This window comes from Falco rusticolus, chromosome 4, assembly GCF_015220075.1.
Source record: "Falco rusticolus isolate bFalRus1 chromosome 4, bFalRus1.pri, whole genome shotgun sequence".
Classification (NCBI taxonomy): Eukaryota; Metazoa; Chordata; class Aves; order Falconiformes; family Falconidae; genus Falco; species Falco rusticolus.
Window position 1 is genome coordinate 7,794,173 of NC_051190.1, and position 26,835 is coordinate 7,821,007.

At 62.8% G+C, this 26,835-nt stretch overlaps 4 protein-coding genes across 11 annotated transcripts; 3 read left to right on the forward strand and 1 right to left on the reverse strand.

Annotated features, from left to right (window-relative positions):
- The first annotated feature begins 1,765 nt into the window (after positions 1-1,765).
- Positions 1,766-12,178, forward strand: LOC119147802 (maestro heat-like repeat-containing protein family member 7). Of its 6 annotated transcripts, none has more exons than XM_037387218.1 (23): positions 1,766-2,063; positions 2,398-2,516; positions 2,889-2,974; positions 3,754-3,876; positions 4,264-4,343; positions 4,600-4,720; positions 4,844-4,930; positions 5,513-5,617; positions 5,910-6,093; positions 6,377-6,486; positions 6,750-6,899; positions 7,101-7,255; positions 7,382-7,529; positions 7,668-7,846; positions 7,935-8,072; positions 8,260-8,374; positions 8,628-8,765; positions 9,345-9,521; positions 9,978-10,133; positions 10,610-10,711; positions 11,048-11,150; positions 11,380-11,433; positions 11,689-12,178. In XM_037387218.1, exons 2-23 carry the CDS (start codon positions 2,399-2,401, stop codon positions 11,763-11,765), a joined length of 2,706 nt encoding a protein of 901 aa, XP_037243115.1. In that variant the 5' UTR covers positions 1,766-2,063; position 2,398; the 3' UTR covers positions 11,766-12,178. The 6 variants fall into 6 exon arrangements, with proteins under 6 accessions (XP_037243115.1, XP_037243117.1, XP_037243116.1 ...); XM_037387220.1 differs by having other exon boundaries at positions 2,398-2,492; XM_037387219.1 differs by having other exon boundaries at positions 1,766-2,044.
- A 400-nt stretch (positions 12,179-12,578) lies between these two features.
- PARP3 (poly(ADP-ribose) polymerase family member 3) lies at positions 12,579-17,456 on the forward strand. Its single transcript, XM_037387028.1, is given in 11 exon segments — positions 12,579-12,851; positions 13,490-13,723; positions 13,936-14,061; positions 14,513-14,704; positions 15,073-15,208; positions 15,461-15,687; positions 15,845-15,988; positions 16,137-16,214; positions 16,461-16,638; positions 16,854-17,000; positions 17,118-17,456. Coding segments are annotated over 11 exon segments (1,815 nt in total). The 5' UTR covers positions 12,579-12,668; the 3' UTR covers positions 17,288-17,456.
- Positions 17,457-18,256: 800 nt separating this feature from the next.
- GPR62 (G protein-coupled receptor 62) lies at positions 18,257-20,074 on the forward strand. Its single transcript, XM_037386624.1, is given in 10 exon segments — positions 18,257-18,369; positions 18,692-19,192; positions 19,195-19,284; positions 19,287-19,307; positions 19,310-19,475; positions 19,477-19,652; positions 19,655-19,732; positions 19,735-19,800; positions 19,803-19,946; positions 19,949-20,074. Coding segments are annotated over 9 exon segments (1,206 nt in total). The 5' UTR covers positions 18,257-18,369; positions 18,692-18,801; the 3' UTR covers positions 20,023-20,074.
- Positions 20,075-21,821: 1,747 nt separating this feature from the next.
- LOC119147743 (poly(rC)-binding protein 4-like) lies at positions 21,822-26,150 on the reverse strand. 3 transcript variants are annotated; one of them, XM_037387120.1, is made up of 12 exons: positions 25,790-26,145; positions 25,432-25,455; positions 25,322-25,354; positions 24,938-25,049; positions 24,728-24,853; positions 24,370-24,498; positions 24,032-24,106; positions 23,814-23,858; positions 23,549-23,624; positions 23,130-23,182; positions 22,505-22,674; positions 21,823-22,180 (listed from the first exon to the last, which is right to left on the reverse strand). In XM_037387120.1, exons 1-12 carry the CDS (start codon positions 25,795-25,797, stop codon positions 21,865-21,867), a joined length of 1,167 nt encoding a protein of 388 aa, XP_037243017.1. In that variant the 5' UTR covers positions 25,798-26,145; the 3' UTR covers positions 21,823-21,864. The 3 variants fall into 3 exon arrangements, with proteins under 3 accessions (XP_037243016.1, XP_037243017.1, XP_037243015.1); XM_037387118.1 differs by having other exon boundaries at positions 24,938-25,054; positions 25,790-26,141; XM_037387119.1 differs by lacking the exon at positions 24,032-24,106 and having other exon boundaries at positions 21,822-22,180; positions 24,938-25,054; positions 25,790-26,150.
- Positions 26,151-26,835: the final 685 nt, after the last annotated feature.

Below are 26,835 nucleotides of genomic sequence, written 5' to 3' on the forward strand. Positions count from 1 at the left end.
GTGGCTGTTTGTGCCCGTTGCCCCTTGTCCCGTTGATAAGATCCCGTCGGGCCGAGGCCCAGGTGCGGTGCCCAGAGCCCAGGCAGCGCCCTGAGGGAAGGTGCCGGAGGCAGTGACAGGCACGGGGGCTGGTGGCCCTTCCCCTGGCCGCCTGGCCTCAGCCACTCCTGCAGCTGGGGCGAGAGAAGGCTCCAGGAGCCCAGGGACTGGGGCTCCCAACTAGGCACACGTAGAAGCCTCTGGGACTCTTTGTCCAACAGCCCTGCTGGCAGCTCCGGCGCTGGATCCAGGAGTGGTGATCTCCCTCTCTCTCTAGCTGTCTTGCCCGATGGCGCGCCCCTGCCGCCTCAGCTTTTTCTCCTAAAGTAATACAAGGCCTACCCCAGCTTCTCCTAAAGCCACATAGCTTGGTTGGATATAATTGTGAAAGGGTCAATGTTTACTGGGTGTTTGTTCCATTAAAGTTGATGTTTAGGTACGGACCTTGGGTGTTACCTCAGCGCAACCCACACCAAGGGCATTTGCGAGTCTGAGTCGCTCTCTCCCTCCTCATAGCTGGGATGTGACAGATCCCCCCTGAGTCTTCTCTCCTGCAGGCTGAACAGGCCCAGCCCCCTCAGCCTGTCCTCCTAAGGGAGATGCTCCAGTCCCCTCACCATCTTTGTAGCCCTCTGCTGGCCCCTCTCCAGTACTTCCTTGTCTCTCTTGAACTGGGGAGTACCTTCTGGAGCCCTCACCCATGGCATTCCTCCAAGGAGGTCCTTGAAGAAGCCAGCGTTAGCTCTCCTGAAGGCCAGGGCGGCAATCCTACTTGTCGGCTCGCTTCCTCAGCACAGGACCCTGAACTCCGCCATCTCATGGTCATTGCGGCCAAGGCTGCCTTCAACTTTCACATCCCCAACCAGCCCTCTGCTTGCGAAGACAGGCTCTAAGAGCACACCTTGCCTCGTTGGCTCCTCCACCACCTGCGTCAAAAAGTTACCGTCGGTGCTCTGCAGGAACCTCCTGGACTGTGTCAGCCTAGCTGGGTTGTCTTTCCAGCAGGTATCAGAGAGGCTGAAGTCCCCCGTGAGAACCAGGGCCTGGCATCGTGAGGCTGCCTGCCATTGTCTGTAGAAGGCCTCACTGGCTTCCCCTCCCTCATCAGGTGGCCCGTAGCAAACACCTACAACGGCATCCCGCGTGTTGGCGGGCCCCTTCATCTTTACCCGTAACCTCTTGACTCGTCCTGCACCCACCCCAAGGGAGAGCTCGAGACCTTCCCGTTGCTCCCTCACACAAAGAGCAACTCCACCACCTCTCCCTGCTGGCCTCTTTTCTAAAAAGTACACAGCCACCCACGACAGCATCCCAGCCGTGGAGGCTATCCCGCCATGTCTCCGTAACTGCAATGAGATCATGGCCCTGCGACCGCACACAGATCTTTCATTCTTCCTGGTGATTCCCTGTGCCGCGTGTGTGGGTGTATGGGCACTGCAGAGAGGCGATCGAGCACACAGGTTTCCCGGGAGGGGTGCAAGAGGATCCACCGCCGCCATACACAGCCTGGAGGCGGTTGGCCTTCTGGGACTCATCTCGGGAGGCAGCTAAGGAACACATATCGCTGCTCTGCTTGGCCTGGCCTAGGCCCCAGGCGCAGGTGATGGCACGAGCATTGCCGCACTGCAGCCCTCCCCCTGCATCCTTCGCTTTAAAGCTCGCCTCGCCAGGTTGGCCCAGCAGGCCTGGGCTGGGCCCAGTGGGGCTGGGGTGAGGAGCAGGGGGACTCCCCCCGCCCCCGCCCGGCTTCCAGCCAAGGGATGATGGAACAGTGCCCTGCACCATGGCAACAGTGACCAGGGTAACCCGAGTGACCCCACCAGTGCCAGTCTGTGCGGCTGCGGCTGAGCGCACGGGAGGGCGTCTGTCGTCCCTGTGTGCCCACCAGCCTTGGAGCAAGGGGAGCCGCGCAGGCCTTGTCCCGAGCCCCAGGTGGAAGAGAGAAGAGCCTCGGCGTGCCTGACGGTGTGGGGGCTGAGCCCCAGCTCAGCCTGGCCACAAGCGGGTGCAGCCCCAGGAGCGAGGTGACAGAGGGGTCCCTACGACAAGTGGCATGCCCCCAGTCTAGATGAACCCCAGCCCCATAGAGGGAGAAGAAGGAAGAGGGAGTCAGTCCCAACCCCCTGGGGCAAGGAGCGGTCAGTGGGGCCCTGGGGCATCAGGAAGGGTCACAGTGGGGCACTTTGTGACGTGACGTGTCACCCAGTGCTGCCCCCACAGTGTCTGGGAGGAAGGTGCTGGGGCAGGCTGGTGGCAAGGAGCCCCCTGAACAGAGCTACTTCTGCCCCACCGCCCCTGGCAGGGCAGCCCCGGGTGGTGCAGGCTTCCCTTCACCCCTTTCCTCTCTCCCTGCCGCAGGATGTCGAGGATACCCGCCAGCCACCCCAGGCAGTCCTGGCAGGAGAAGGACAGAGCTGCCCCAGCTCCCAGCTCGCGGCTGAAGCCCAACAATTGCAAGTTCCCGCTGCTGCATGCGTGTGAGTGTGAGGGCATCGTGGGCAGGGGGCTGCCCACGCTGCTCACCCTGCCCTGCCCTGCCCCAGACTCGCAGCCCCCGGCCAGGCTGGCAGCCAGGCTCCCATGGGGCAGCAGCCAAAGACCCGGCCCTGCCACAGCATCCCTGCGGCAGGGACCCTCCCTGCCCCTGGTACCAGTGCATCCTTCACCCAGGCACACCGGGCCCCCCTTCTGGTGCTGCCCTCCAGCATCGCACCCTCACCCCTGGGGCGCGCAGGGGACACCAGTGTCCCAGCCTTGAGCTGGGGCTGGGGACATCCCCAGGAGCTGGGCGGAGGGCTCACGCTTTCCCCACGGCCTGACCCCAGCCCTGCCTGCTCTGTGCCCGCCAGATTCCTGCCACTCGGACTTGGCTGCGCCCATGGAGGAAGAGAATACCCTGGACATCATCCGAGGCTTCCTCAGGATCAGACCAAAGGTATGCGTGGCCACTTCTACGAGGCTGTGCCCCTACCTCCCGGCCAGTCTTTCTGCCCACATGCCCTGCTCACAAGGTGCCGGGGACTATGCCCCCTCCCAGCTATCTCTCCCCGCTGACACTGTTATCCAAAAAGTGTGCGCCTTCGCCCGTTGGGCAAGAGCCAGCCGACGCACAGAGTCCAGGCATTTCTTTATTACAGATTCGCGCAAAGCTTGGGCTTAGGTGATGATGCTCTACGAAGCAAGCCCAAAGCTCAGAAGAACAAGATTAACATTTATGCAGTCTAGTTATACATACGTATTTTCCAAACTCTACCTAAAAGATGCTATTGGTAATTAGTACGCACGGTACCTTTCCGTTGGTCTATATATCTCTCGCTTTGATTTCAAGTTACAGTGTGTTTTTCATTTACTGCATGTCTGAGGGAGGGGTGAGGGTGAGTCCTTTAGTCCTGAATGGAGTCGGTGGTTGCGTATCCCCCCCCCCCCCCCGCTGCCTTTACCTTGCCCCTAGTTACAGTCTCGTTCCGCTGGCTTCTTGCCTTTGTTGCAAGTAACGGGCTGTTGGCACCTCCTGGGGTGAGGTGTTCCCCTTATCAGGCTTGGAGTTCTCCTTCAAGGGCACTTGTCATTAGGACAAAGTTACAGACGTATGGCGACCCTAACTTCCCGAGCAGAAGTGAATCACTTCATGTTGACTACAATGTGATAATGGGGATCGAATGCATAGCTAGACATCAGCGCTGTCTGTCCCTCTGTCCCCTCCTCGGCTGGCAGCAAGCAGACCAGAAGCTGAAGTTTCTGGCCGCCATCGGCACCGTCTGCGGCACCGCCAGCATGGACTCCAGCGTGTGGGACGAGCTTAACGACTTTCAGTGCGAGGTGGTGGACACCATCCAGGTGAGGGGACAAGCAGTCAGGCCTCAAGAGGCAGGCCCAGGGGCAGTGGGCAGTGGCACAGCCCTGGGGGCAGGAGAGGGCTTGGCCGGGTAGGGGGGTGCGAAGGAGCGCTGCTCCAGGTTTCTCTCCTTGGAGATGTTCTAAAGCCACTGGCGTGGCCCGACTGGAGCTGGGGTTTGGACCCAATGATGTTTGCAGGTCCCTTGGCCAGCCTGTGGCTCCGTGATGGGCACAGAACTTGCCACCACGGGGCCTGGGACCACTGAGTGCTGGGTTGGGAGTGGGTGCCAGGATGGGGGCAGCCGGGGCTCTGCCAGCCCCGCAGGCTCTTGCTGGGTGAAGGAGACTGCCCCATCCTGACGTGACTCACCCTGCTGTGCTCCCCAGGTGCTGCTGCAACAGGAGCCCACTGACGACCTGGGCACCACGGTGCGGCAGCAAGCCATGTTGGCCATCACCTCCATGAGGTACCTGCCCCGGCCCCCAGCTTGGCCTCCTCGGTGCCAGGTGGCCCCGACAGCACTCGTCCCATATGGGGGGCATCCCCAGTGCTGGGTCTGAGAGGGAGGGGCAGGGGGCGGTACAGGGTTTTCCCCCTCAACTTGAGTGTCAGTAGCGTGGGGCTTGACATGACCCCTGCGGCGTGGGAGCCGAGCCAGGTCTCCAGCCCCAGAGTCTGCCTCTCCCTGGCTGGGCCCCAAGAGCACCCCTTTGTCCCTGCAGCAGAGTGGGACTGCTTCTGGAGGAGAAGACAAGCAGCCTCCTCCAAGCCTGCTTCTGCAGCATCTTCTACCAGCACCCACAGGAGGACACCCAGGACCCCGAGGTTTCCCTCTACTCCAAGGTATGCCACAGGGTGAACCACGGGGAGATCCCCTGCCCCAGGGTCCCTTCCTGGGCACCGCAGGGCCATGGCCGTCCCTCCCTGGCTTCCAGGGCTGCCCCCAAGACTCTGTCTCCCTCGCAGACCATGGCCGTGATGGACAGCATGCTGCAGGCGCTGGTATGCAGTGCTGGCACGCTTGGCATCCTGGAGCTGCAGAACATCTTGCAGGTCTGGCCTTGGCACAGGGTCCCTATGGGCAGTGACCCCCGGCTCCAGCGGTGACCCACCCAGCGCCTGGTGCAAGGAATGGGGCAGGCAATGCCCCTCCTTCCCCGCCATGCCCCTCCCACTAGCCCCTTGCCTCCTGGCTGCTGCCAGAGCCCCTTCTCCTGCCACAGCTCACCCCACCTCTGCAGCCGTGCTTGCTGCCCATCCTGCCCAACACTCCCGCCCAGACAGACCTGCCTGTCTGGCTTGGCAAGGGGAGCCCAGCCCTGGGGCTTTCCCCCTCCAGCTTTACCACGGCACATATCCCAGAGCCCCCACCACCCTTCCCCAGGGAGCTGGTCACCACAGAGCCTTGGGGTCCCTGGGTGGGGGGTGGAGGGACGTTGTTTGAGGGGGAAGGAGTGGAAGGCAGCAGAGGCAGCAGCAGGAGTGGGATGCGGCGACCTGCCTGGCCGCAGCAGGTTGCTGCGAGAGGCAAGAAGGACACATGCCCCATCCCAGGCATTGCCCCGGAGCAAGCCTGCCTCTGCCGTGCTGCGCCATGCCACCTCCCTGGCACACCAGCAGCTTTTCTCCTCCCAGGTCCTGCTGCCCTTCACCAAGTCCCAGAGGGAAGCAGTGCAGGAGAGGGCCGTGGCGCGGATTGCCACGCTGATCCAATTCACCACCACCTGCTCCATGCCACAGGTACCGAGCTCCTGGTCTGGGCAGTCCCACTGCCCTGTCCCTGCAGCCCGGAGCCCTGGCACCTCCTGGGGAAGTTGGGCACCCAGTCAGCAGGAGGCTGGGAGCAGGAGTCTTTGCCCTGTCCCTGCCCTGTCCACGCTCTCTCCCAGGGCAGGGCCGGGCAGGGCTGCCGCAGGCACAGGCAGGAACTTGGCTTCCCTGCTCCGGCCTGGTGCCCGGCTGCTCTGGGAGCAGCTGGGGCTCACCTTGTGACCGGCCTCACCTTGTGCCTGCACTGCCTCTCTTCCCCCAGGTCTGCTCCTGCTTTGCACAAACTATAGTCCTCAGACACCAGTGCTCCAAGAGTCATCAGTTTGCCATACTGGGGCTGCTGGTGGGGCACCTCATTCTCTGCTGCACCTGCAAGCATGAGAGGACCCGCCACGAGGCTGCAGTCGCTCTCCATCACCTGCACACCTTCATCCTGCAGCAGAGAAGTAAGAGAGGCCGTGTCGGGCTTGGTCCCCCCCAGCATGGGCAGCCAGTGGCCACCCTCCTTGGCCAGAGAAAGCCGCATACAACCTGCCTGCCTGCCTGCAGTCTGAAGAGCCATTTCCTCTCAGCCCTGCTCACAATAGCCCTGGACCCTCCCTGCGTATCTGCTCCACAGACCTGTCAGGGCGTCCCAGTCCTTTGCCAGTGCCTTTTCTGCCCAGCACTCAGACTGCACCTCCAGCTCTGCACCCTCTCTCTCAGCACCCCGGGTTTTCTCCTCCCCAGGCAGGCAGCGCTGGCCGCATGACAGAGGGCAGCTGGAGCACCAGGAGGTCTGGCAAGCGAGGCAGCCCCAGCAGCTTTTGCAAACCAGCAGTGCCAGAGAAATCTTCTTGGTAAGAAGGGCCTTCAGCTCCTGGCTGGCGGGATCAGCATGAGCGAAGGGACACCTGATGCATGGCGATAGCGGGGGCTTGCGCCGATCCTGAGCAGGGGCGAGGCAAAGGCCTCCAGTGAGCTCTGGTTCCCCATGGCACCCTGACCCCCACCGTCCATCTGCCCAGTGCAGCCTGGCTCTGCGTCCCACTCCCTGCACAGCCAAGATGCTCTGGGGGATGCTCTAGGTGACAAATCTCCCTTCCTCTCCTTCATGCCGCAGAAGTTCACGAAATACCTCCGTCCCTCTGACCGGGCAGACATCATCCTCCTAGCCATCAAGAACATGAGAGACCCAAGCACCTACAGCATCCGCGTGGCTGCCCACATGGTGGATGTCCTTGTGCTGGGCCCTGCCTTCCAGCCGGGGCAGGTGAGTCGCCCAGGGGTGGCACAGCTGATGCTCCAGCCCCCCGGGGCACCGTTCCTCCCCCGGCTCTGCACCTGGCCAGCGCTGACACCATCTCCAGCTGGCATACCACAACGGGAACAGAAGCAGCTCCCAGTGGGAGCTGGGGAAACAGCCGCGCTCACCCGACTGACATCCCTACTCCCTCCTGTGTCTCCTCTCCAGGTCTTGAAGATCGTGCGCGCCATCTACACAAACCTGCCCTCCATCAGGATGCTGGTAGCCGTCAACAGCCTGGACAGGGCCCTGCGCGTGCTGGCAGACAAACACCCCAGCGAGGTGGTGGCCGGCCTGCTGCAGTGCTCCCCAACATGCACCTAGTAAGGGGCTCACCAGACTTTAGGGCTGCTCTCACACTGGCAGAGGGGCCCCAAGACCCTCCCAAGGGACTTCAGGCCGGCCTTACTCCTGGGTGTCCCCACTGACAGAGCCCTGGTTCTCCACAGTGTCGCCATGACCATGTGGACGGTGATGCTCTTTGAGCCCCAGGCTGCGAAGAAGGTGCTGCAGGAGCTCATCAACGTGATGATGAACCAGTCGCTGCACAAGACCTCCGCCTCTACCAAGGACAACCCGCGCATCCTCTCCCTGGCTGTGAGTTGCTGGATGAGGCCTCACTGACCTCCGGGGCTGCTCTCAGCTCTCTGGGGCCACCCCTTCCCTTCCATGCCCGCCCCAAGCCTTGGCCTCCCCAGGGGTCAGGGAGATGTCCGTGTCTGGTGTCTTCTGCAGGCAGCCAGGACCATAAGCAAGATCCTCCTGCAGTCCAGCTGCCCACGGGACGCGGAAGCCATTTTCCCCCGGCTTTTCCTGGCACTGCTTTTCCAAGTGTCATTCACCACAGAGCTGGCGCCAAAGGAGGTGCAAATCTTCTGGAAGGGCCACCAACAGGGTCTGATTGCTCCTATCAGGTGCGCCATCCCTGTCCGCTCGTCCCTGCCAGCCACCTGGAGCCAAGCCAGGGGTCCCGGTGGGAGCTGAGCATTTCTCCTCGTGCAGGTCTGTGGTGCGGGCCATGACGGTGCTGCTCTGCAGGATGGGCCTTGAGAGCCACATGCTGGCCATCGAGGCGCAGGGTGGCTGGGACATGCTGCTCAGTGCCCAGACCCACCTCATGGGAGTGCGCATCGTGGCCAGGTGAGAGCCCCTTCTCCACACTCCTGGGGGACTGTGCACCCCACCCCACCCCCTCCCTTGGGGCTGATGGCAGGGGGTCCCCACTGCTTGCAGAAAGTGCTGCAGTCCAGTGATGACCACACTGGTGCGAACCCCAGAGATGTGCCCGCCTGGCTCAGGCCTGACAGTGCTTCCTTCCCCCTTCCAGGGAGATGATGAAGACCCCAAGACCCCTGCGCTCCACCATCTTCCGCCATCTGGCAGAGCTCCTCTATGTGGAGAACCCCTCCTGGGAGATGGTCGCCATGGTCTTCTTTGTTGAGGTGAGCCTGATGGCACTGCTCCAAGCTCCCTCCGATGCTCAGTTCTCCCATGCCCGCTGCTGCAGCGGCAGCTGGGGCAGCAGGTGGGCTCTGGCTGGTACCACGGAGGAGCAAGGCGAGCAACCAGTGTGGTGTGGGGCACGGGGGCTCTCCGCAGTCCCTGCTGCCTCCATTCAGGCTTGGCCTTGCCCTGCCTGAGCTGACGGCTGGAGCCAGCGCTGCACCTCTCCAGCTCCCGTTGCGTGTGTTTCAGATGGTGGGCTGCATTGGCCTCAGTGAAGAGCTGGACTGTGCCCTGGCAATCTTCCCCACGTATCTGCAGAGCCAGTGCCTGGGGATGCCCACCCTGGTGCTCAGGGCCATCCTCAGGCTCACCGAGAGGCCTGACACAGTGAGTAGGGGGCAGCTGGGGCAGCCAGGACAACAGCCCATGGCAGAGCTGTGGGTGGTAGGTAACGTGGCGGCGTGGGCTTTTCTGGGCATGGGGAGCTGAGCCAGCTGCAGCCAGCTCTCCTGCGTCCCTGGCCCACTGCCCCATGGCAAGGGGAGAGGCAGCAGTGCCGAGGGGAACAGCACGTCCCAGCAGGGATGATGGCAGCAGAGCCACGTGCCCGAGTGTGGGGTCTGCAGAGCGTGGCCGTGGGGTGATGAGCCCCGGGATGAAACGCAGGGCCTGCTGGCGGCTCGCGCAGCTTTCCAAGCAGCGCTGGTCACCCACCAGGCTGCTCAGGGGGTCTGCTGCAAAAGGGGGCAGCCGAGGGTCTGGCAAGGAGCCAGAGCTGTCTGTCCTCCCCCTGCGCACCCTGCTCTTCCCATGGCCGTGCCAGGGAGCCCTGTCTGCCAGGCGCTTGCCCTCCTAACCCATGCTGCCTGCTGAGAAGCCAGCGGGGAGGCCAGTGCTCACGGGGAGGGTTTTCAGCCCTGCGGTCACTTGCCGCTTTACAAAAATGAGGTGGCGTGTCTCACACAGGTATGGAAAACCCTTGCCCTGCTGCCGTACGTCATGGAGCGGCTGCAGGCTGATGACAGCGACGGCAGCGCCGTGGCCCTCTCCGTGCTTGACAACATGCTCCAGCTTCCGGCGGGGAAGTTGCCCAGCCTCATTGCCCCGGCGCTGGCTGACAAGCTCCAGCCACTCTTTGACAATGTAAGGCTGGCGGAGAGCCCCATGCTCCCCTCATTCAGCACCTCGCTCGCGTCTCCCACCGCAGCCCCCATGCTCTGCAGGAGGATGCTTTGCCCTGCAGCCCCCAGGCACTGTCGCTGCCCTCGGTGACTCCGTGCTGCACCCCAAACCCCCAGCGTGGACTCACCCTGGCTCGGCCTCCTTGCCGCAGGGCGGACGGGGGTGGCAGGACAGCAGCCGGTGTGCTGAGCAACACCAATGTGCACCCTGCCCTGGCAGCATCCCCCAGTCCTCCACAGGGTCTCCCTCTCCGGCCCCCAGCCCCTCTGCACAGACATTCTGCATGCCACGGCTCATGCACTCCCTTATGGAGCAGGGCTGCCTGCAGCCATCTGGGGGAAGTTCACCTCCACGTCAGCCCCTCGCTTGCCATGGGCTTGCGCTTGGGGCTGAGGTCCTCCTCCCCTCCTTCCCCAGCATTTGGACACTGTGCGGGAGCAATCCATCCACCTCTTCCAAAGCGTGATGTGGCTCGTGGTGGGCGCTGAAAAGAAGAAGATGAAGAAGAAGGTGTGGAGCAGCCTGCTGCCACTGCTCTTGCACCTGCACGATCAGAACAAAAGTGTGGCCAAGGTGGGATTCTTAGCCTGACCGGTCCTTTGGGCCCGGCAATGCTGACACTGGACCCTTCAAATGTGTGCCACTGGGAGGTCTAGCTTGCTGAGTCCCTAGGGCCAGGCAGAGCCCCCCTCCCTGCCCACTGCTGCCCTTCTCCTGCTGCTGCCCAGGTGGACGGGGAGGTGGGTCCCTTTCCCACCCAGCTCCCTCCGCACAGCCCCTGGCATGGGTCCTGCAGCCCCAGAGACTGAGCTACAGCTCCACAACAGCCTGGGGCCCCCAGGGCCAAAGCACTGAAGCCCTGACGGCCTTCCAGTCAGAGAGGGTGATTGTCCTTCTCTTCCCCGGGGTGCTGAACATGGTGACAGCACCAATTCCCAGCTGGAGCGACTTCCTGGCATGGGGTAGAAGAGGTTCTGAGCCCCGCCAAGAGGGAGGACACAGGGTCCTGCGCCCTCGATGGTGGTGGTGGCATCTCTGTTGCTCACCAGGCCTCCCAGGAAGCCCTCCGCAGTGCTGGCCTGTTCCTGAAGTGGAGGCAGCTGGTGCACATGGCTGAGACCGGGCAGGCATGGAGGATCAGCGAGTGCCTGGTAAGCAGAGCCCCAACACCCCTGGGATCTTCCCCGGGCAAGCCCTGCCCTGTGCCCTGCGGGGGGGGTGGAGGGCTGTGCCCCCTTGGCTGCACACACCCTCCTGGAGCAGGCTCTGCTCCGCATTGCCTTTGCCCCTGGGGTCCCCAAGGGGACCCTGCCACTAGGATGGCACCCCTGCATCCCTGGGAGCCTGATGCTCCCTCTGAACCCCGGTGCCACACAGTGGGGAGCTGGGGATGTCCTGCTGGGGGGAAGGGGGATGGCCCTGGGTGGAGGGATGGCCAAACGCGGGGGCAGCTCTGCGCCGACCCTGCACCCTTCTCCTCTCTCCAGCTGGCCAAGAAGAGGAGCAGGGCCATGGCCTACCTGCGCCAGAGCCTGCATTACCTGCACAGCTCGCAGGAGCCCCTGCGATGGGAGGCTGTCAGGTTCATCGGTGAGCCATGACTCCCAGGGTCCCTGTGTCCCAGCACAGGACCTATGGGGCACCCCTTCACCCCCTCCTGCCCCTGCCTGCACAGGTGGGGCTGGCAGGAGGCTCATCCATCCCCTCCCTGATGCTGCACTCCGGGGTCAGCCCTCCCGGGGGGACCGTGCAGCCAGGTGGGCTGGCTGCAAGGGTCTCTGAGCGGCAGCAGCATCCTTGACACACTGTGTTGCTCCAGGGCTCGTTGGGCGGTGCGTGCGTGAGCAGTGGTACCTGGAGTACATCCGACATGGTGAGCGAGGGCAGTGGGGAGGAGGAAGGAGCTAGCACGGAGCTCCCCCCCGCAACCTGGGCAAGGGGGGATCTGCTCCCAGCGTGCCTAGGGGGGACGGGGTGTTTCTGCAGGGGGCTATTCCTGAGAAGCAGCTTCCAGCCGAGCCACCTGTCCCCTGGCTGCCTCCTGGCCCTGGCAATCACAGGGTGCAGTGTGCCCTGCCTGGAGGGGACACAGGGCTGTCACCTCACCTCTGCTGCTTTGTCCCCACAGTCCTTAAAGGCGCAATGAAAGACACCAGCCCCCTGGTCTCCTCCCTGGCAACTCAGACACTCCACATCCTTGGATGACGAAGGCTGTAAGGGGTGGTTTAACCTATGATTACTGCGTTTATGGCTGCCAAGGACATGGGGGAGGTGGCACTCGACCCCCAGCGAGGGCTCTGCTCAGGCAGAGACGAAGCAGCAGCCCCAGCCCGAGGATGCTCTGCAGGCTTCTCTTCCTGAAGGCTAACAGGGAAGAAGACACCTCAGCCCCAGAGGAGCTGGCGTCCTCTGGAGAGCAGCAGGACAACTGCTCTTTCCAGTGGTCCAGGGCAAAGACGTGCCCTCATGCTTCGCCTTTGCCATAAAGTGCCAGCTGCTCCACTGGGCTGTGAAGCAGAGGGGAGAAGCCCAAGGTGGAGCCGAAGCAGAACTTGAAAGCAATGCCTTCCTTCCCCTCTCCAGGGCCACGCTGCCGGAATAAATGACTTTTTCTGCCACCCACTGTCTGAGCAGCCTGCACTGCCTGGGGCTGACGTGGCCGAGCCCAGGGGCTACCAAGCCACCGATGCTCTGGCTCCAGCAGCACAGGCCCCTCCATGTCCCCAGCAGGATGGGCAGCTCTGCCTCCTGCCCCTGCCACCCATTCCCAGTGGCTGCCCAGCCCCTCCTGCCTGGGATCGGCACCTCATAGCGAGGCAGCTTGCATGCAGAAGGCACCAATTGCTGTGAACCCTTCAAGCCATGTTCAAATGCCAGAATCAGGTCCTCCTCCCTGCCTGACCCTTAGACCGCCTCTTTGGCAGTGAACCAAGAAAAGAGATTTAACATGCAACATGACGCAGGCTTTAACCTTTTCAAGATTGTTTTCTCTGCCCCAGAGCATGGCAGAGGGGGACTGGCTGGAGGGGCAGCCTGCAGCAGGGTCACCCCGCACCCAGGGACCTCCTAGCAGGCAGGCAGGAGGCAGGCAGGCTTGCCACAGTGTGCATGTGCTATCGAGGGTGTGACAGCTGTTTCCGCTGTTGTCCCTGCCTGCTCTTGCCTAAGGAGAAAGTTTTGCCTCCAGGCAGGCTGCCCGACCTTCCTGAAGGCTCCCAAAGGCCAAAGGCTCCTTGGCAGGGAGCAGCTGTGCGTGGCACCAGGCTCGCTGGCCCTGGGCAGTCGGAGCAGGTAGGACACGGCTGCTTCCTGCTCTTCTGCATCCTTTGCTGCCCCTGGCACCCCCTGCTCGGCTGGAAGCCGGGGGGGCTCAGGAAATGAGGGGCTGCCTGAGCCCCCGCTGTGCCCCAATAAAAGCACCCCTTCACTGGGCTTGGTGGGGGAGCACTGCCTGTTTGATGGGGGGGCATTGCATGCTTTTCTCTCCTGTACAACCCTGGGGGCACAGGGCTGGGGAAGCCTTGGGGACACACTGCTGTGGATTGGCAGTCCCAGGTGAGGGGACATGGGGGCCAGGCAGGGCTCTCTGAGCTCCCCCTGCCCCTCCAGCAGACCCTCACCCTCTTCCAGCTCTTCTGACCCAAGTTTGCTGCGTAAGTGGCTGTGCTCCTCCCCACGCTCCCCCTCGGCTCTGTGTCACTGGGCTATGTCTCCCCTTTGGGCTCCCTCAGGGGCTGGAGGATGCTGAGGGCCTCTGTCCCCCACCCTGAGTAGAGGGACAAGGCTGGGACATTTTTGGGGCAGAGGCCCCATCTCCTCTTCCAGCCTGGCTGTGGGCTGGAGGCGTGGGGAAAGCAAGGCACAGTCCAGCCAGACTGTCCTGGAAGGGCTGCACAGTGTCTCTCGCCTCCCGCTCTGCTCTCCCCAAGGGTTTTGCTGGGGGGTTAAGGCTGCACTGGCCCCACAGGAGCAGCTCAGCCATGGCCCTCAAGCGCCATGCATTGGCCCTGAAGCAGCCAGACCACAGGGAAAAGAAAGTGAGGGGGGGAGAGGAGGAAGATACCTGGAGCTCCACCTTGGCAGCCCTGAAAACTGCCCCCAAGGAGAAGCCCCCTGCCATCATTGATGGGCTCTGCCCCCTGAGCACAGCACTGGGTGCCCTGGTGAGAGCGGGGCTGGGGTACCAGGGAGGCTGGGATAGGGGGACGTGGGCAGGGGGGTGGGGGAGTCCCAGGGCTCCCCTTGCTCTGCTGGTACAGGGGCGGCCCCAGTTACCCTTGCAGACCCCACTGCATTCCCACTGGGAAAGCTCTGCACCCTCTCCCATCCCCAAATGCTGCCCAGGTGCCAGCCCAGGCCATGCCACTCGCTGTAGGTCTATGAAGACTATGACTGCACCCTGAACCAGACCAACATCAATGCCAACAACAACAAATTCTATATCATCCAGCTCATCGAGCACGATGGTGCCTACAGTGTCTGGACCCGCTGGGGCCGTGTGGTGAGTCCACCCCAACACCACTTGTCCCCCTCCCCATGGTTGTCCCCACCCTGTCTTGGGACCTCCAGAGCTTGGGGATGAACCTGGTGGTCCCCGTCCCTTGTTCCTGGTCCCAAAGCAAGCAATCAAGTGGCCCTGCTACAGCCCCTTGTTGGGGGAGCTTCAAGGACTTGCCCCCACACAATGGGGTGAGCCTGGCTGGGGAGACATGGCACATGTCACTGCAGTGACAGTGAACATGACACTCCAGCAAGGAGTCCTGGGCCGCCTCCCTGAGCTGGAGGGACCCCCAAATCTGGTACTAACGGCTTGGCATGTTCCTGTTTGCTGCCCTGCAGCCCTGCCATCACACCCCCCCCCCCCCCCCCCCCCGCCCAGGCTGCTCCTCCTGGCATGGGGCTGGTAAAGCAGGGATGCAGGGGGGGTCCTGACCACTGCTGTCCACTGCCAGGGCGAGGTGGGCCAGTCCAAGCTCATGCCCTACGCCTCCCTGGAGGCTGCCAAGAAGGACTTTGAGAAGAAATTTCACGAGAAGACCAAAAACAGCTGGGCAGCAAGGGAGAACTTCATTGCCCAGCCGGGGAAGTACACACTCATCGAGGTGCAGTCAGGAGCTGGGCAGGAGATGGAGGTTGCCCTCAAGGTATGTCAGACTGCTGGGGTGTCACCATGGTGGGGTGGTCCTTACATCTCACCCCTGGCCCACTGAGCACCAGGACATTCAAGCAGGTCACTAGAATGGGTTGGGTTTCCGGAGAAGTCTGGATGTGAGCTGAAACAGCTCATGGGCAGAGATTTGGTGCTGATGGGTTGAGGTGGAGTGGGAGGGCGTCCCAAGCAAGAGCCACTGGCATCTGAGTGGCATCAGTCATGGAAAGCGGAGGCAGTGCCTCCCCGTTGCCTTGCTGCGTGGGGGTCAGGCACTCCCCACTGAGACAGGCAGCCCCACTGCCATGCTCCCACAGCCTCCCACGGGCTCACAGGTGGCATAGTGATATTTTGGGTCTGCAGGTGGATGGCGTGGACAGGGACAAGGTCTGCAAGCAGCGGGTGCTGCCCTGCACCCTGGACAAAGCCACACAGGACCTGGTGTCTCTCATCTTCAGCAGCGACATGTTCCAGGATGCCATGCAGACCATGAATATCAGTAGGGGGTGATGAGTGGCATGGGGTGGGTCTGGGGGCTGTGGCTGGGGGTGCAGGTGGGGAGGTGAACAGGGCAGAGGTGCTGGTGGATTTTAGAGCATCCTCACTGGCAGCCTGACACCTGGTGGGACTGTGGATTTTCCATGCCAGGTGCCTGCATATGCCTGTGGTGATGCTGGAGATTGTTAGAAGTAGCTGTGGGGCAAGTGTGGCAGGTGGGTTCATCTGTGTCCTCCCCTGTCTCTCTGGCCAGATGTGAAGAAGATGCCGCTGGGAAAGCTGAGCAAGCAGCAGATTGCGAGGGGCTTTGAGGTACTGGAGGAGCTGGAGGCAGCACTGCGGGAACAGCCCTCCCAGGCTGCCCTGCTGGAGGACCTCTCCTCCCGATTCTACACCATCATCCCGCATAACTTTGGGCGGGCACGGCCACCTCCCATCAACTCCCCCGACCTGCTGCGTGCCAAGAAGGACATGCTGTTGGTGAGATGCCAGGGCACCTGGCAGGTGGCATCCTGCCCCAAGGAGTGCTCCTGCCTGTGGGGCAGGGGGGTGCAGGCAGGGGTCTAGGCTTGCCGTGGTCCCCCTGGCACAGTGCCCAGCACTGGTGGTGAGGATGTCCTCGGTCTGTGCCTGCCAGGTGCTGGCTGACATTGAGGTGGCACAGAGCCTGCAGGCGCAGAAGGTGAAGGAGGAGGAGGAAGTTGCCCATCCACTGGATCAGGATTACGCCCTGCTCTGCTGCCAGCTCTCCCTCCTGGACCCAGCTTCCTGGGAATACCAGGTGCTGCTTGTGCCACAGTGCCCCATGACAGGGAGCAACCGTGCCAGGCCTGTGGGCACCCCAAAGGTCTCCACTGTCCCAGGGGGACCATGGGCATTGTTGGGATGGCTGCCTGTGGTGACCGCTTTCCTGCCTTCCTCCCTGGCAGCTGATCCAAAACTACGTGACACAGACTGGGCACAAGCTCCACATCCTCAACATCTGGCAGGTGGCCTGAGATGGCGAGGTGAGGAGATGATTATCCCTGTCCTGCAGTGGGGAAGCCCTGGTTGCACCCCAGGGCTGCATTAGGGCTCTGGGCTTTTCCACCCAGGGGAGGCTTCAGCCCAGCTGGCCAGGGGCAAAAAGGCACCTGCTCCCCTGCCCCTCCAGCCTTGCACTGGGGTTGGGCTGGGGGGGGTTGGGTCCATCCCTCACCCCTGGGCACCCACATCTCCCTCCGTGGACAGCTCTTACCTCTGCATCTCTCCAGGATGAGCGCTTCAAAGCCCATGACCTCCTGGAGAACCGGCGCCTGCTTTGGCATGGCACCAACGTGGCGGTGATCGCAGCCATCCTGAAGAGTGGGCTGCGCATCATGCCCCACTCAGGCGGGCGTGTGGGCAGGGGCATCTACTTTGCCTCTGAGAACAGCAAGTCAGCCTGCTATGGTGAGGGTGCTGGGACGGGCAGGGCTGCTGGGGGATGTCTGCAGGGTCTGTATGAGTCCATCTGCCTTTGCGTACCTCCTGCCAGACAGCTGTGTGTGGGCCAAGCCCCTTCCCTGGCATGGCAGCCAGTCCCTGCGTGTTGGGGTGGCCTGGACACAGCCAGGTGGGAATGCCAGGGCTGGTGACATCATCCCCATCGCCTTCTCCCATGGCAGTGGGCTGCACGTCCAAGAAGGTTGGCATCATGTTCCTGACAGAGGTGGCCCTGGGCAAGCCCTACCGCATCACCTGTGATGACCCCACGCTGTGTCAGCCACCCACCGGATACGACAGTGTCCTGGCCTGCGGCCAGACAGAGCCGGGTAAGCCTGGGTCAGGAGGGAGTGTGGGGTCTGTGGGGCTGGGGTAGGCACAGGGTGGGGGGAAGAGAGGTCAGATTTCAGGTTTGACATAGTGTGTGTGGGTGTCTTCTCACCCAGATCCTGCGCAGGATCAGGAGGTGCTGCTGGACGGCAGGAAGGTGCTGGTGTGCCAGGGCAAGCCCATCCCCATGCCTGCCTACAAGAACTCCTCCTTCAGCCAGAGCGAGTACCTCATCTACCAGGAAAGCCAGTGCCGGATCCGCTACCTTGTCCAGCTCCGCTTCTGAGGGTGCCTGGGCACCCAGCAGCCCCATCCCAGCACCAGCTGGTGATGCTCCCCAGCCTGGAGCACCGTGCTCCGGACTCTCCAGCCACCCTACCTGAGGCTGGGCAAGAGACAGGCTGGCATGGGGACAGAGCTTGTTTTGACCGTGAATAAAACCAATGTGCCTTGTACCAAGTGGTTCCCATGCTCTCCTGCCCAGTGAGGTGAGCGCGGAGTAGGGAAGGGTGATGGTAGGTCCCTGCAGGGATGGCAGTGGGTGGCTGTGGAGGGACTGCAGCCTGTTGTGGTCACCTGGTGCTGGCAGCCTTCAGGTGAAAGCTGGTGGCTTTGTGAGCCAGCTGCCCGTGTCACCCTAGCAAGTTGTGTGCCTCATGCCCATCACCGTGGCATCAGGGCTGCAGGGGATGAGCAAGATGCGTTGCCCTGCCTGGGCACGGAGGAGCTCATCTATCTGTCCTGGGGGTGAGTGCCTGCCCTCCCTCTGGTGCCATGCTTGCTGCCATGCCTGCTGCCCTGCCCCAGCCTGGTGACCATGCCAAGTCCCTCTCCACGCCCATGTGTGCCCCCTGAGCACAAGTCCGGGTCCCCAGGGTACCAGGGAAGGGCAACACCAGCTGCATTACCCTGGTTGCCCCATGGAAGTTCTAGACCATCTGCGTGCCAGTGGGGGAGGAGATGCCACAGACCTGCCTGGAGGTCTGTCCCCCACGCCCCAGGGACCTCAGGGCTAAGCTGTCCTTGCAGCAGGACCGGGCCTGGAGCAGTGGGTGGCCATGCTGGGGGGGCATAGGGCTCGGGGACCCCAGTCCCCCCTTCCTGAGCCCCCGCCGGCTGCTAGGACCCAGCAGCTGTCCCCGTGGGACCGCACAGCGCAGGCAGCGCCCGGGAGTGACAGCTGGTGCCATCCGCAGCTGGCAGGCTGCAGGCAAACAGGATGACGAGCGGGTGACGGGTGACGGGTGCGGGGAAGGGGGAGCGTGGCCTTGCACGGGGGCAGCAGCCCCTGTTCTGCTGCAGGAGCGACGCCGGCAGGAAGGATCCCCAGCGAGGAGGGGAGCATCACCCACCTCCCCAGGAGCAAAGGTGCGCTGGGTCCCCCGCCCCCACCCCAGGGTCCCCCGCAGCCAGAGCAAGGAGCAGGGATGGAGCAGGCGGGTTCATGCTGTCCCCCCTCGGGGTGTGCTGGTGTGGCTGGGGCAGGGGCACAGGGCGTCAGCCTGGCACAGCACAGCGGGTCCCAGCAGTGCCAGCCCTGGCCAGGTTGGGCACAGCCCAGATGCCTGCTCTGGGGTAGGCAGGACCTCGCCTGCTCCAGCATCTTGGAGGGCTTCAGGTCGTCTCTGGGTTTCTCTGTGGCTCTTCCTCATTTTGATTCTTCTTCACATCCTGCTCCCCTCCCCAACAGGCAAAGAGAAGACAGCAGCCATGGTTGTGGTGGGGTTTCCCTCTAAGGGACGCAGGAGAAGAGCCCTTGCTGCCCAGGCACTGGAGCTGCTGCCTTAGTCCTTGGTGGGGATGGCGAGCCGAATGGGGCTGAACACCACGGACAGCCTAGAGCTGCTCTCTGTCCCCGAGCAGTCCATTGCCCAGGAGGTGGTGGGCCTCCTCTGCATGGTCCTGCTCACCCTCACCGCCCTGGTGGCCAACACGGTGGTGATGGTCGTCATTCTCAAAACCCCCCTTCTCAGGAAGTTCATCTTCGTCTGCCACCTCTGTGTGGTCGACCTCCTCTCTGCCATTTTCCTCATGCCCTTGGGGATCATCTCCAGCTCCTCCTGCTTCAACAGGGTGATCTACAGCATTGCCGAGTGCCAGGGCTTGATATTCCTGAATATCTGTTTCATCAGTGCCTCCATCCTCACCATCTCGATCATCAGCGTGGAGCGGTACTACTACATTGTCCACCCATGAGGTATGAGGTCAAGATGACCATCAGGCTGGCGGTGGCCGGAGTGATCTTCATTTGGGTCAAGTCTGTTCTCATCACTGTCTTGGCACTGGGTGGTGGCCTCAAGGCAACGGGCCACCAGTGCCAGCCGCTGTACAGTCTACTGGAGCCCTGGGGCTCACAAGAAGATTTTTATGATCATCTTCAGCATTGTCTGCTTTGTTCTGCCTACCATCATCATCTTGGCTGTCTACTGCAGTGTCTACCGCGTGGCCCGGATGGCATCCCTGCAGCACATGCCTGCCCAGCACAGGCAGCTGCACGAGGCACCGATCTGACTCCATCGCCAGCCAAGTGACCATCATCACCACCAGGAACCTGCCACTGCCCAGGCTGATGCCAGAGCGCTTTCTGGGAAGCAACAAGGCCATCCTCACCTTGGTCCTCATTGTGGGGCAGTTCTTGTGCTGCTGGCTGCCCTTTTTGCTTTCCACTTGCACTCCTCTGTCACAACTGGCACAGTGGGTGGTGGGCATGGGGAAATGGTGGTCACCTGGATTGCTACTCCTCCTTTGCCATCAATCCCTTCTTCTATGGGCTGCTGAACCGCCAGATCCGGGAGGAGCTGGCCGGCTCCGGCGCAGCTGTCTCAACCGGCCGCTGGGCCAGGAGCTCTGCCTTTCTGTCTCGGAGGCTTCCATCCAGGAAAACTTCTTGCAGTTCCTTCAGAGAGCGACTTGCACGCTGGAGACCCATGCCAGCTGCATCAGCCCCAGCCCAGGAACAGGCTGGACCAGACCAAGATGGGCTTCCCCATCCCAGGTCAAGTTCCTGAAGAAAGCACCTGAGAAGCAAGAGGCCTTGTCCCACCATGCTGGGAAGGAGGGTGGGCAGGGGACCTGTCAGGGACCCCATTGGACCTGCTTGGGCTCAGTCTCTTGGATTTGGAGGAGTTCTTGTTCAGGTTTTGCCTCTTCTCTGATATGGTGGAAGGTAGTTTCTCTGTTCAGGAGAAGGCAGCAGATCTGGGGAAGCCTCATCTCCCTTCTATGGGCTGGGATTGTCTCTGGCTCCACCAGCTCAGTCCAGTTGCATGGATGGGCTCTCCCCAGGACACAGGATGCTAAGGGGCTCCTACGCAGGGCAGAGGAGGGAGCACCTCCATATCCATCGCCTGTTGGGACCACTTGTGGCCAGTGGGGAAAAGTAGATGTCCATTGCACCTTACCCAGGAGCAGTGGGTCAGCTAACACCACTAACACCAGTAACACCAGGGCGCGGGGCACCCTGCTGAGATTATGTGGAGCCCCCTGTCCTTAGCTCTTTAACCCAAAACTAACCTCTGGCTGGAGAAGCTCCTGTCACCTGTGGTACTTATCAGGGGGACAAGCACCCATGGGGCTGGCTCTGGCCACGTCTGGTTTTTGGGCTGGTGCGGCAGCATGTGGTGCCGTGGCCATGCCCAGCCGTGTTCTCTGTCCCCCCACAGCTGGTAGGGGCTGCCCCTCCAGGGAGGGATGCTGGCCGGCCGGGGGTCTGTGCCAGGCTGTTTATGGACACAGCTGCCCAGCTGAAGCCCAGCCAGTGGTGCCACGTGCCAGCCAAACTGGGCTGCCAGCCAGGGGTGCGCTGGGGTAGATGTGGTGGCACAGGGGTGAGTGGGTGGGTGGGCATGGGGGTGCCCTGGGCAGCGGCAGCTGGAGGGTACCAGGACCTGCTGTCCCCCTTCAGTGTCATCGCTTCTGTGGTGCTTGAGGCCCCCTCATGGGGTCCCTAGTGCAAGAAAGGACTGGACCCTGTTGAGGGATGCTGGAGGGGCACATCACCCCCAGCCCACCCACAAAGGTCCCAGGGTTGGTGCTGGCACAGTGGGTGGAGATGCCCTTGCCCAGTGATAACTGGGGGGCTGGGGGAGAACTGCCCCATGGCCTCTCAAACTGCCTCATGGCAGGGAGGGGGCTCTAGGAAGACCCCCAGAAAGACTGCGGCTGAGGGCCAGCACCCCTCTGGCCGCAGGGATGCCCCTCCAGCCACCACCCCATGCCCTTGACATGGAGGGGTGTCTCCACCCAGGGTGGGGTATATTATTATTTTTTCTTGTAAATTTTATTTATTAAACCATTGATAAGTTACAAAGGAGGAAAAATATACTATATGTACAGCATTTCCAAGCCAGCAGGGACTGGCTCTTGGATGGGGTTGCTGGGAGGAGAGTGCCCCAGGGTGGCCCAGGGAGGGGCCCCACCAGAGCCAAGGGAAGGGGGACCCCCAGAGAGGCCAGGCAGCCCCTCATCCGGGACCTGGCTTTTGGGTGCTAGCCAGGGGGTGAGCAGGAGGACAGCAGGGTGGGCAGGGCAAGGGGCAGGAGGTGGGGGTCCCACCTCAGCACAGGGCAATGGGAGAAGGGACCTGAGCCAGCAGAGACAGCCCCCCGCCAATACCAGGGCACATGGTCCCATGCAGGAAGATCAGGGAGGGGGGCACAGCACTGCTGGAACAGGCAGCAGGCAGCGGAGCAGCTCGTTCCTCCAGCAGGCATCACTGGGAAGACCCTTCCCTTCCCGGGGGGGAGCAAGGGGGTCCACCTGGGCATGGGGCACCTGGCAGCAGCTGAGGACAGGGTGGGCAGCGGGGAGGTGTCCCTGGCACGGGGTGGCACACCAGACCCCTTGCCCACCCACTGGTGGGGCTCAATAGGGTGAGAACTTCTGCCGGTCAGCTTTCTTGGTGCCATTGGCTGCCGAGATCTTGGTCGTGTAGGTGGCAGTGCCACCATTGGGACCCGCCACAGAGGATGGGGATAGTGCCAGGAAGGACACCGGCTTCAGGCCGATGAAGTTGGAGAGGGAGATGGTGTAGGGGGTGCCCAGCAGGGCTGGGGGGGCTGGAGCGACGGCAGGCAGTGCTGCACCAGAGCCTGGGGCGAGGGGCTGGGAGAAGCCCATACCGAGGTCCATGGAGCCAGGGCCTGGTGACGCCTGGGAGGTAGATTTGGCCGTCTCTAAGCTGGAGAAGCAAGCAACAAGGTGAAAACCACAGTGACAGACAGTCTCCCACCGCAATGTGCCCATCGTAGGGTGCAAGGACCATACACCCCATCCCTTCTGGCACACATCTCTGTAGCACATCTGGTGAGGACTAAAAAGCTGGGGCTCAAACCCTGTGGCGTCTCAGGTCCTGCACCCACCATCTGGGGACCTCACAGCACCATCCCAGCTCATCCTTCCTGAGGATGCTGGAGTGAGTGTCCCCTAAAAGCTGTGCTGGGGCACTGGGGAGGTGCCACTCCTTGCTAGCAGCCAGCCTGCGTGCCCCCCAGCTGGCACCTACCAGGCTGTGATGAGGTACTGAGCCAGGGTGATGCTGACGGGGGTCCCCGTGATGGTCACATGCCTCTCGCTGGAGCCCTCAGTCTGGTTCCCGATCTTGATGTGGGCACCTGACATCTGCCGGATCTCGCTGATCTTGCTGCCGTGACGGCCAATGATGCAGCCAATGAGCTGGAGGGGCAGGGACCAGGGTGAGCTGGGGGCAGCTGGAGCCTCATCAAGCAGGGAGCTCCCAGGGGCTCACCTGGCCACGCTCTGTGCCTGGGAGGATTGGGGAAACTGAGGCAGACACTGTGAGGGCAGGGTGCTGCTTTCCTTGGGCAGACTCTACTTTTTGGTCTTACTCAAGCCCCACACCCCCCACAAGCTGGCATTGTTGGGCTGCCACATCCCAAGGCTCTTCCTTGGTGTTGACCAAGCCCTTTCCCCCTTCTGTGCCTCAGTTTCCCTTTTACTCCAACTGCTTCTGACCCAGCAGCCCCTCTTGCCCCTGAGCTCTGGCAGCCGAGGCAGAACCTCCCCTGTGCAGGGTGGTGGGTGCTGGCCCCTACAAAGAGGCTGTGGGGTGGAACACATGGTGGGGGCACGCTGTGGTCTGCCTCGCCATCCCCAGGACCCACACGTACGTCATTGGGCACCAGGAACTCCTGGGAGCTGCTCTGGGAGCTGGTGTCCAGGCCTGGAGGGAGAAACAGGGATGTGGTGGGTGGGTGGGTCTCCAGCAGCTCCGTGCCCCCATACCAGCCCCATGCTGGGACAGTCAGTCACCCCAGGGACAAACCTGGGGAGAGGCAGGGAGGACGGGACATAGGCACCAGTTGTGATTTGGTGCCAGTGCTCCCCCACTGCAGGGCTGAGGGCTCTAGTGGGTGCAGGGACCCCAGGAAATCAAGAATTCTGGGGTCAGGTAGTCATGCCAGGGGTGCTGGGATCGGAGAGGGTGCAAGGGACTGGGATGCCCTCCCCCCATCAGGGCCAGGTGGCTGGGTGGGTCAGGAGGGGCACTCCATACCGCCAGCCCTGCGGAGGCACGGGAGGTGCTCACCTGGCACCATGGAGGGTGCGTGGCCCAGGGAGGCAAAGGGGAGCGTGTGCCCCGACAGCTGCTGCAGCTTCGTCACCTGCCCAGGCAGTGGGAGGAAGAGGAAGAAGGCATTAGAGGTGACTGCAGAGGGTCCCCTGTCCCTCCTGGGGCCGGACACTGGCACCCAGCACCTCCCAGGAGAGGCATCCCCAGCAGCACCCATCCTGGTGGGCACAGATCTGGTGCCCCTGGGAGCAGGGGTGGGCTGCCACAGGGACAGACTCACCTCGGCGGGAGAGACCCCACTGTACTGGCCCTGCATGGAGAAGCCCTGGGGGCAGAGGGGAAGGAAGGGGCATCAGTGGGGAGCCAGGTGCAGACCCCTGCCTCAGGCACCCCCCCCCAGAGCAGGGAGGCCACCCCAAGCCCACCAAAGTTGCCCCTTGCTGGCAGAGGCCGGGCCCTCTGGCCACCCCATGCCCCTGGGGGGGCTGCACCCCTTACCTGGTTGGCAGAGAGCAGGATGGTGCCGAGGGAGAGGCCAGGGTGGTAGGGGATGGTGGCCCCCTTTGGAGGCGACTGGAGAGGGAGGGAAGGAGGTGAAGGGGATGAGAGATGGGCTGAATGTCCCCGTAGCCCCACGGGTCCCCCCAGACCTCCTCTGCCCTCTCATGCCCCAGCAGCTGGGCACAGCCCCCAACACTGCCAAGGCAGGGTGCTCTTATGGGCTTCCATGCAGGGGGACCTCAGTGCCTGGGTCCAGGTGGGCATGGTAAGCCCTGGGGAGGGGGGAGGCAGGCAGCTCATGACCCCCTGGGCTGGGCATGGGGTTCAGTGGGTACCTCCAGGATAACGGCGCAGATCTGCCTCACGCACTGGATGATGGTGTCCGGCACCCCTGAGACGGTGACGGCCCGTTCGGTGGAGTTGGGCAGCAGGTCACCGGCCACCTGCACCTGCGCCCCTGTGCTCTGGCGGGGGGCAAAGGGAGATGCTGGGGTGCCTCAGCCACTCCCCTCCAGGGCTCAGTAGCTCACATCTCCCCTGGGCCACAGGGACCTTTGCAGGACCCACAGGATGATGCTCCACTCCTGCATCAACTCCCACAGCCCCTGCGCAGCCGTGGCAGCCCACATGCCCACGGCTCTGTGCCCCCCAGGGGAAAAGGGGAGCCTGCACCCAGGGCACCCTCAGCCTCACCTCCCGGATCTCCCGGATCTTAGTTCCTGCCTTGCCGATGAGTGAGCCACACTGGCTGGCCGGGATGACGAGGCGCAGTGTCACCGGCGATCTGCCTGCTGCCCCATCACCCCCTGCTCCCAGGTCCTGTGAGGGGAGGGGCGATGCAGTGTCAGACCCCCAGGAACCTGTAGGCATGGGGGCACCCACAGTGGGGGGAGAGATGCCTACCTCCTCCAGCTTGAAGGCGATCATGGACACAGCGCGGAATACAGCGTCAGTGGAGCCGGTGATGGTGGTGATGCGCTCAGGGCAGGACCCCTCCGAGATGGTGATGCGCGCACTGCTCTGGGGACAGTGTGACACCCCATCAGGGACATCACAGGCCCTGTGCTCCATGTGTCCCCCCCAGAGAAGGGCTCACTGGGGGGCTTGATGAGTGCAGACCTGGGCTTTCCCCCCTCCCACCTGCCCCAGGCAGCCTTCCCTGGGGTGCAGCCACGTTTCCCATAGGTCCACCTGGGATTGGAGGGGGGCCAAGGCTGGGCATGTGGGAGCCACCAGGTACATGCAGGACAAGCAGCAGGACCTGGCAACCCCCCAGCATGCCCTTACCTGCTCTCGTATCCTCTTAACAGTCTCTCCTTTCTGCGGGGAGAGGAACAGGGGGGTGGTGAGGTCCAGGGGAGCCTGGGGCTGGCAGCGCCCTGGTCCCCAAATCTTACCTTGCCAATGATGCTGCCGATCTCCTGCAAAGGCAGAGAGGGGTGGCCTTGTCAGCAGGCAGCTCCCTGCCTGACACATCCCTCCTCTGCCCACAGCCAGACCAATGGGCAACAGCCAGACCCTGCCCCGTGGCCACTGGGACAGTGGGTGGCCTGCTGGTGACACAGCAGCATGGGAACAAGCCACTCCATGGCTCAGGATGGGGGAAGAAATCCTTCTGGGAATGCTGTTCCCGGGAGGATGGGGGGTTGGAGCAGGGAAGGAGAACAGGGTGCTGGTGAGGAGCTGGTTCTCCAGCAGGGCCCCCCTACCCGGGCATTACCAACCCCCCAAGCAGTGCCGAACCGCCGCTGTTACCTTGCCATGCATGAGCATGCGGAGGGTCAGTGTGATGCTGAGCTCTGTCTCCTCAGGGCTGCCGCCCATGCCGCTGGCTCTGTCTGGCGATGCCATGGCGGGAGGGCGAGCTGAGCCTGTGGGACACAGTGGTCTCCAGAGAGGGGGGAGGCACCAACAAACCCTCCTGCTAAATCTGCAGCCCGAAAAGCACCTATGGCTGGGAAGTGGGGAAACTGAGGCAGGGGCAGCACAGTGCCATTCTCCAGCAGGGGAGGCTTGCACGGCCCCGTGGTACCCCACTGGCATCCTGCACACCTTCCAGGAGCTCCCCAAAATGAATGTGTCGCCATGTGTCTGCCTGAGCCTGCAGGCAGCTGCCTTCAACCTGGCCCACACACAGCCTGGGTTGGAGCTGGCAGCGCACCTTCCCGAAGCCAGGAGCTGGGTGGGTGTTGGGGCGGGGTGGGGTGGAAAACGTGGGGAGCATGGCTGTGGGATGGGGTTTGCTTTGCAGATGCTTGCTGGGGTGGTGGCACGTGGGGCAGGGGGAGCAGAGGTGGCCTGGGGTCTTGCAGGCTGTGTGAGCCTCCTCTCCTCCTCTCCCTCCCCTTCCCCCCTTGCCTGTGCACAAGCCCAGGGCAACTGAGGCAACCTCCCTGACGGGGAGTGCCAGCCTGACGTGAACTGCACGGTGATGCCCAATGCACGACGCCGCTGCACCCTGTCCCCCCGGCCGAGCACCCCCCAGACCTTGTGCCTGGGGCCGGGGGTGGCCGGGCCTGCGGTGCCAGCGCGGGGCTGGGAGGAGGACAATCGCCGTGTGTCGGGCACGGGTGGGCGGCTGCGGCGCTGCTGGCTCCCGGCAAGCTGGCCGATGCCAAGCGGCTTTGAAACAAAGCACCCGTGTTGGGGCTGGGGCCCGTGTCTGCCGACATGGCGGCGGGGGGGCGGCTATTTTAGGTGCTGGCAGGACTCGCCACCACTACGGCACATCTCCTGCATCAGGGTGGAGGGGTAGGAGGGCAGGCTGGTCGCTATGCACCCCCTAAGTGCTGTGGCTTGCA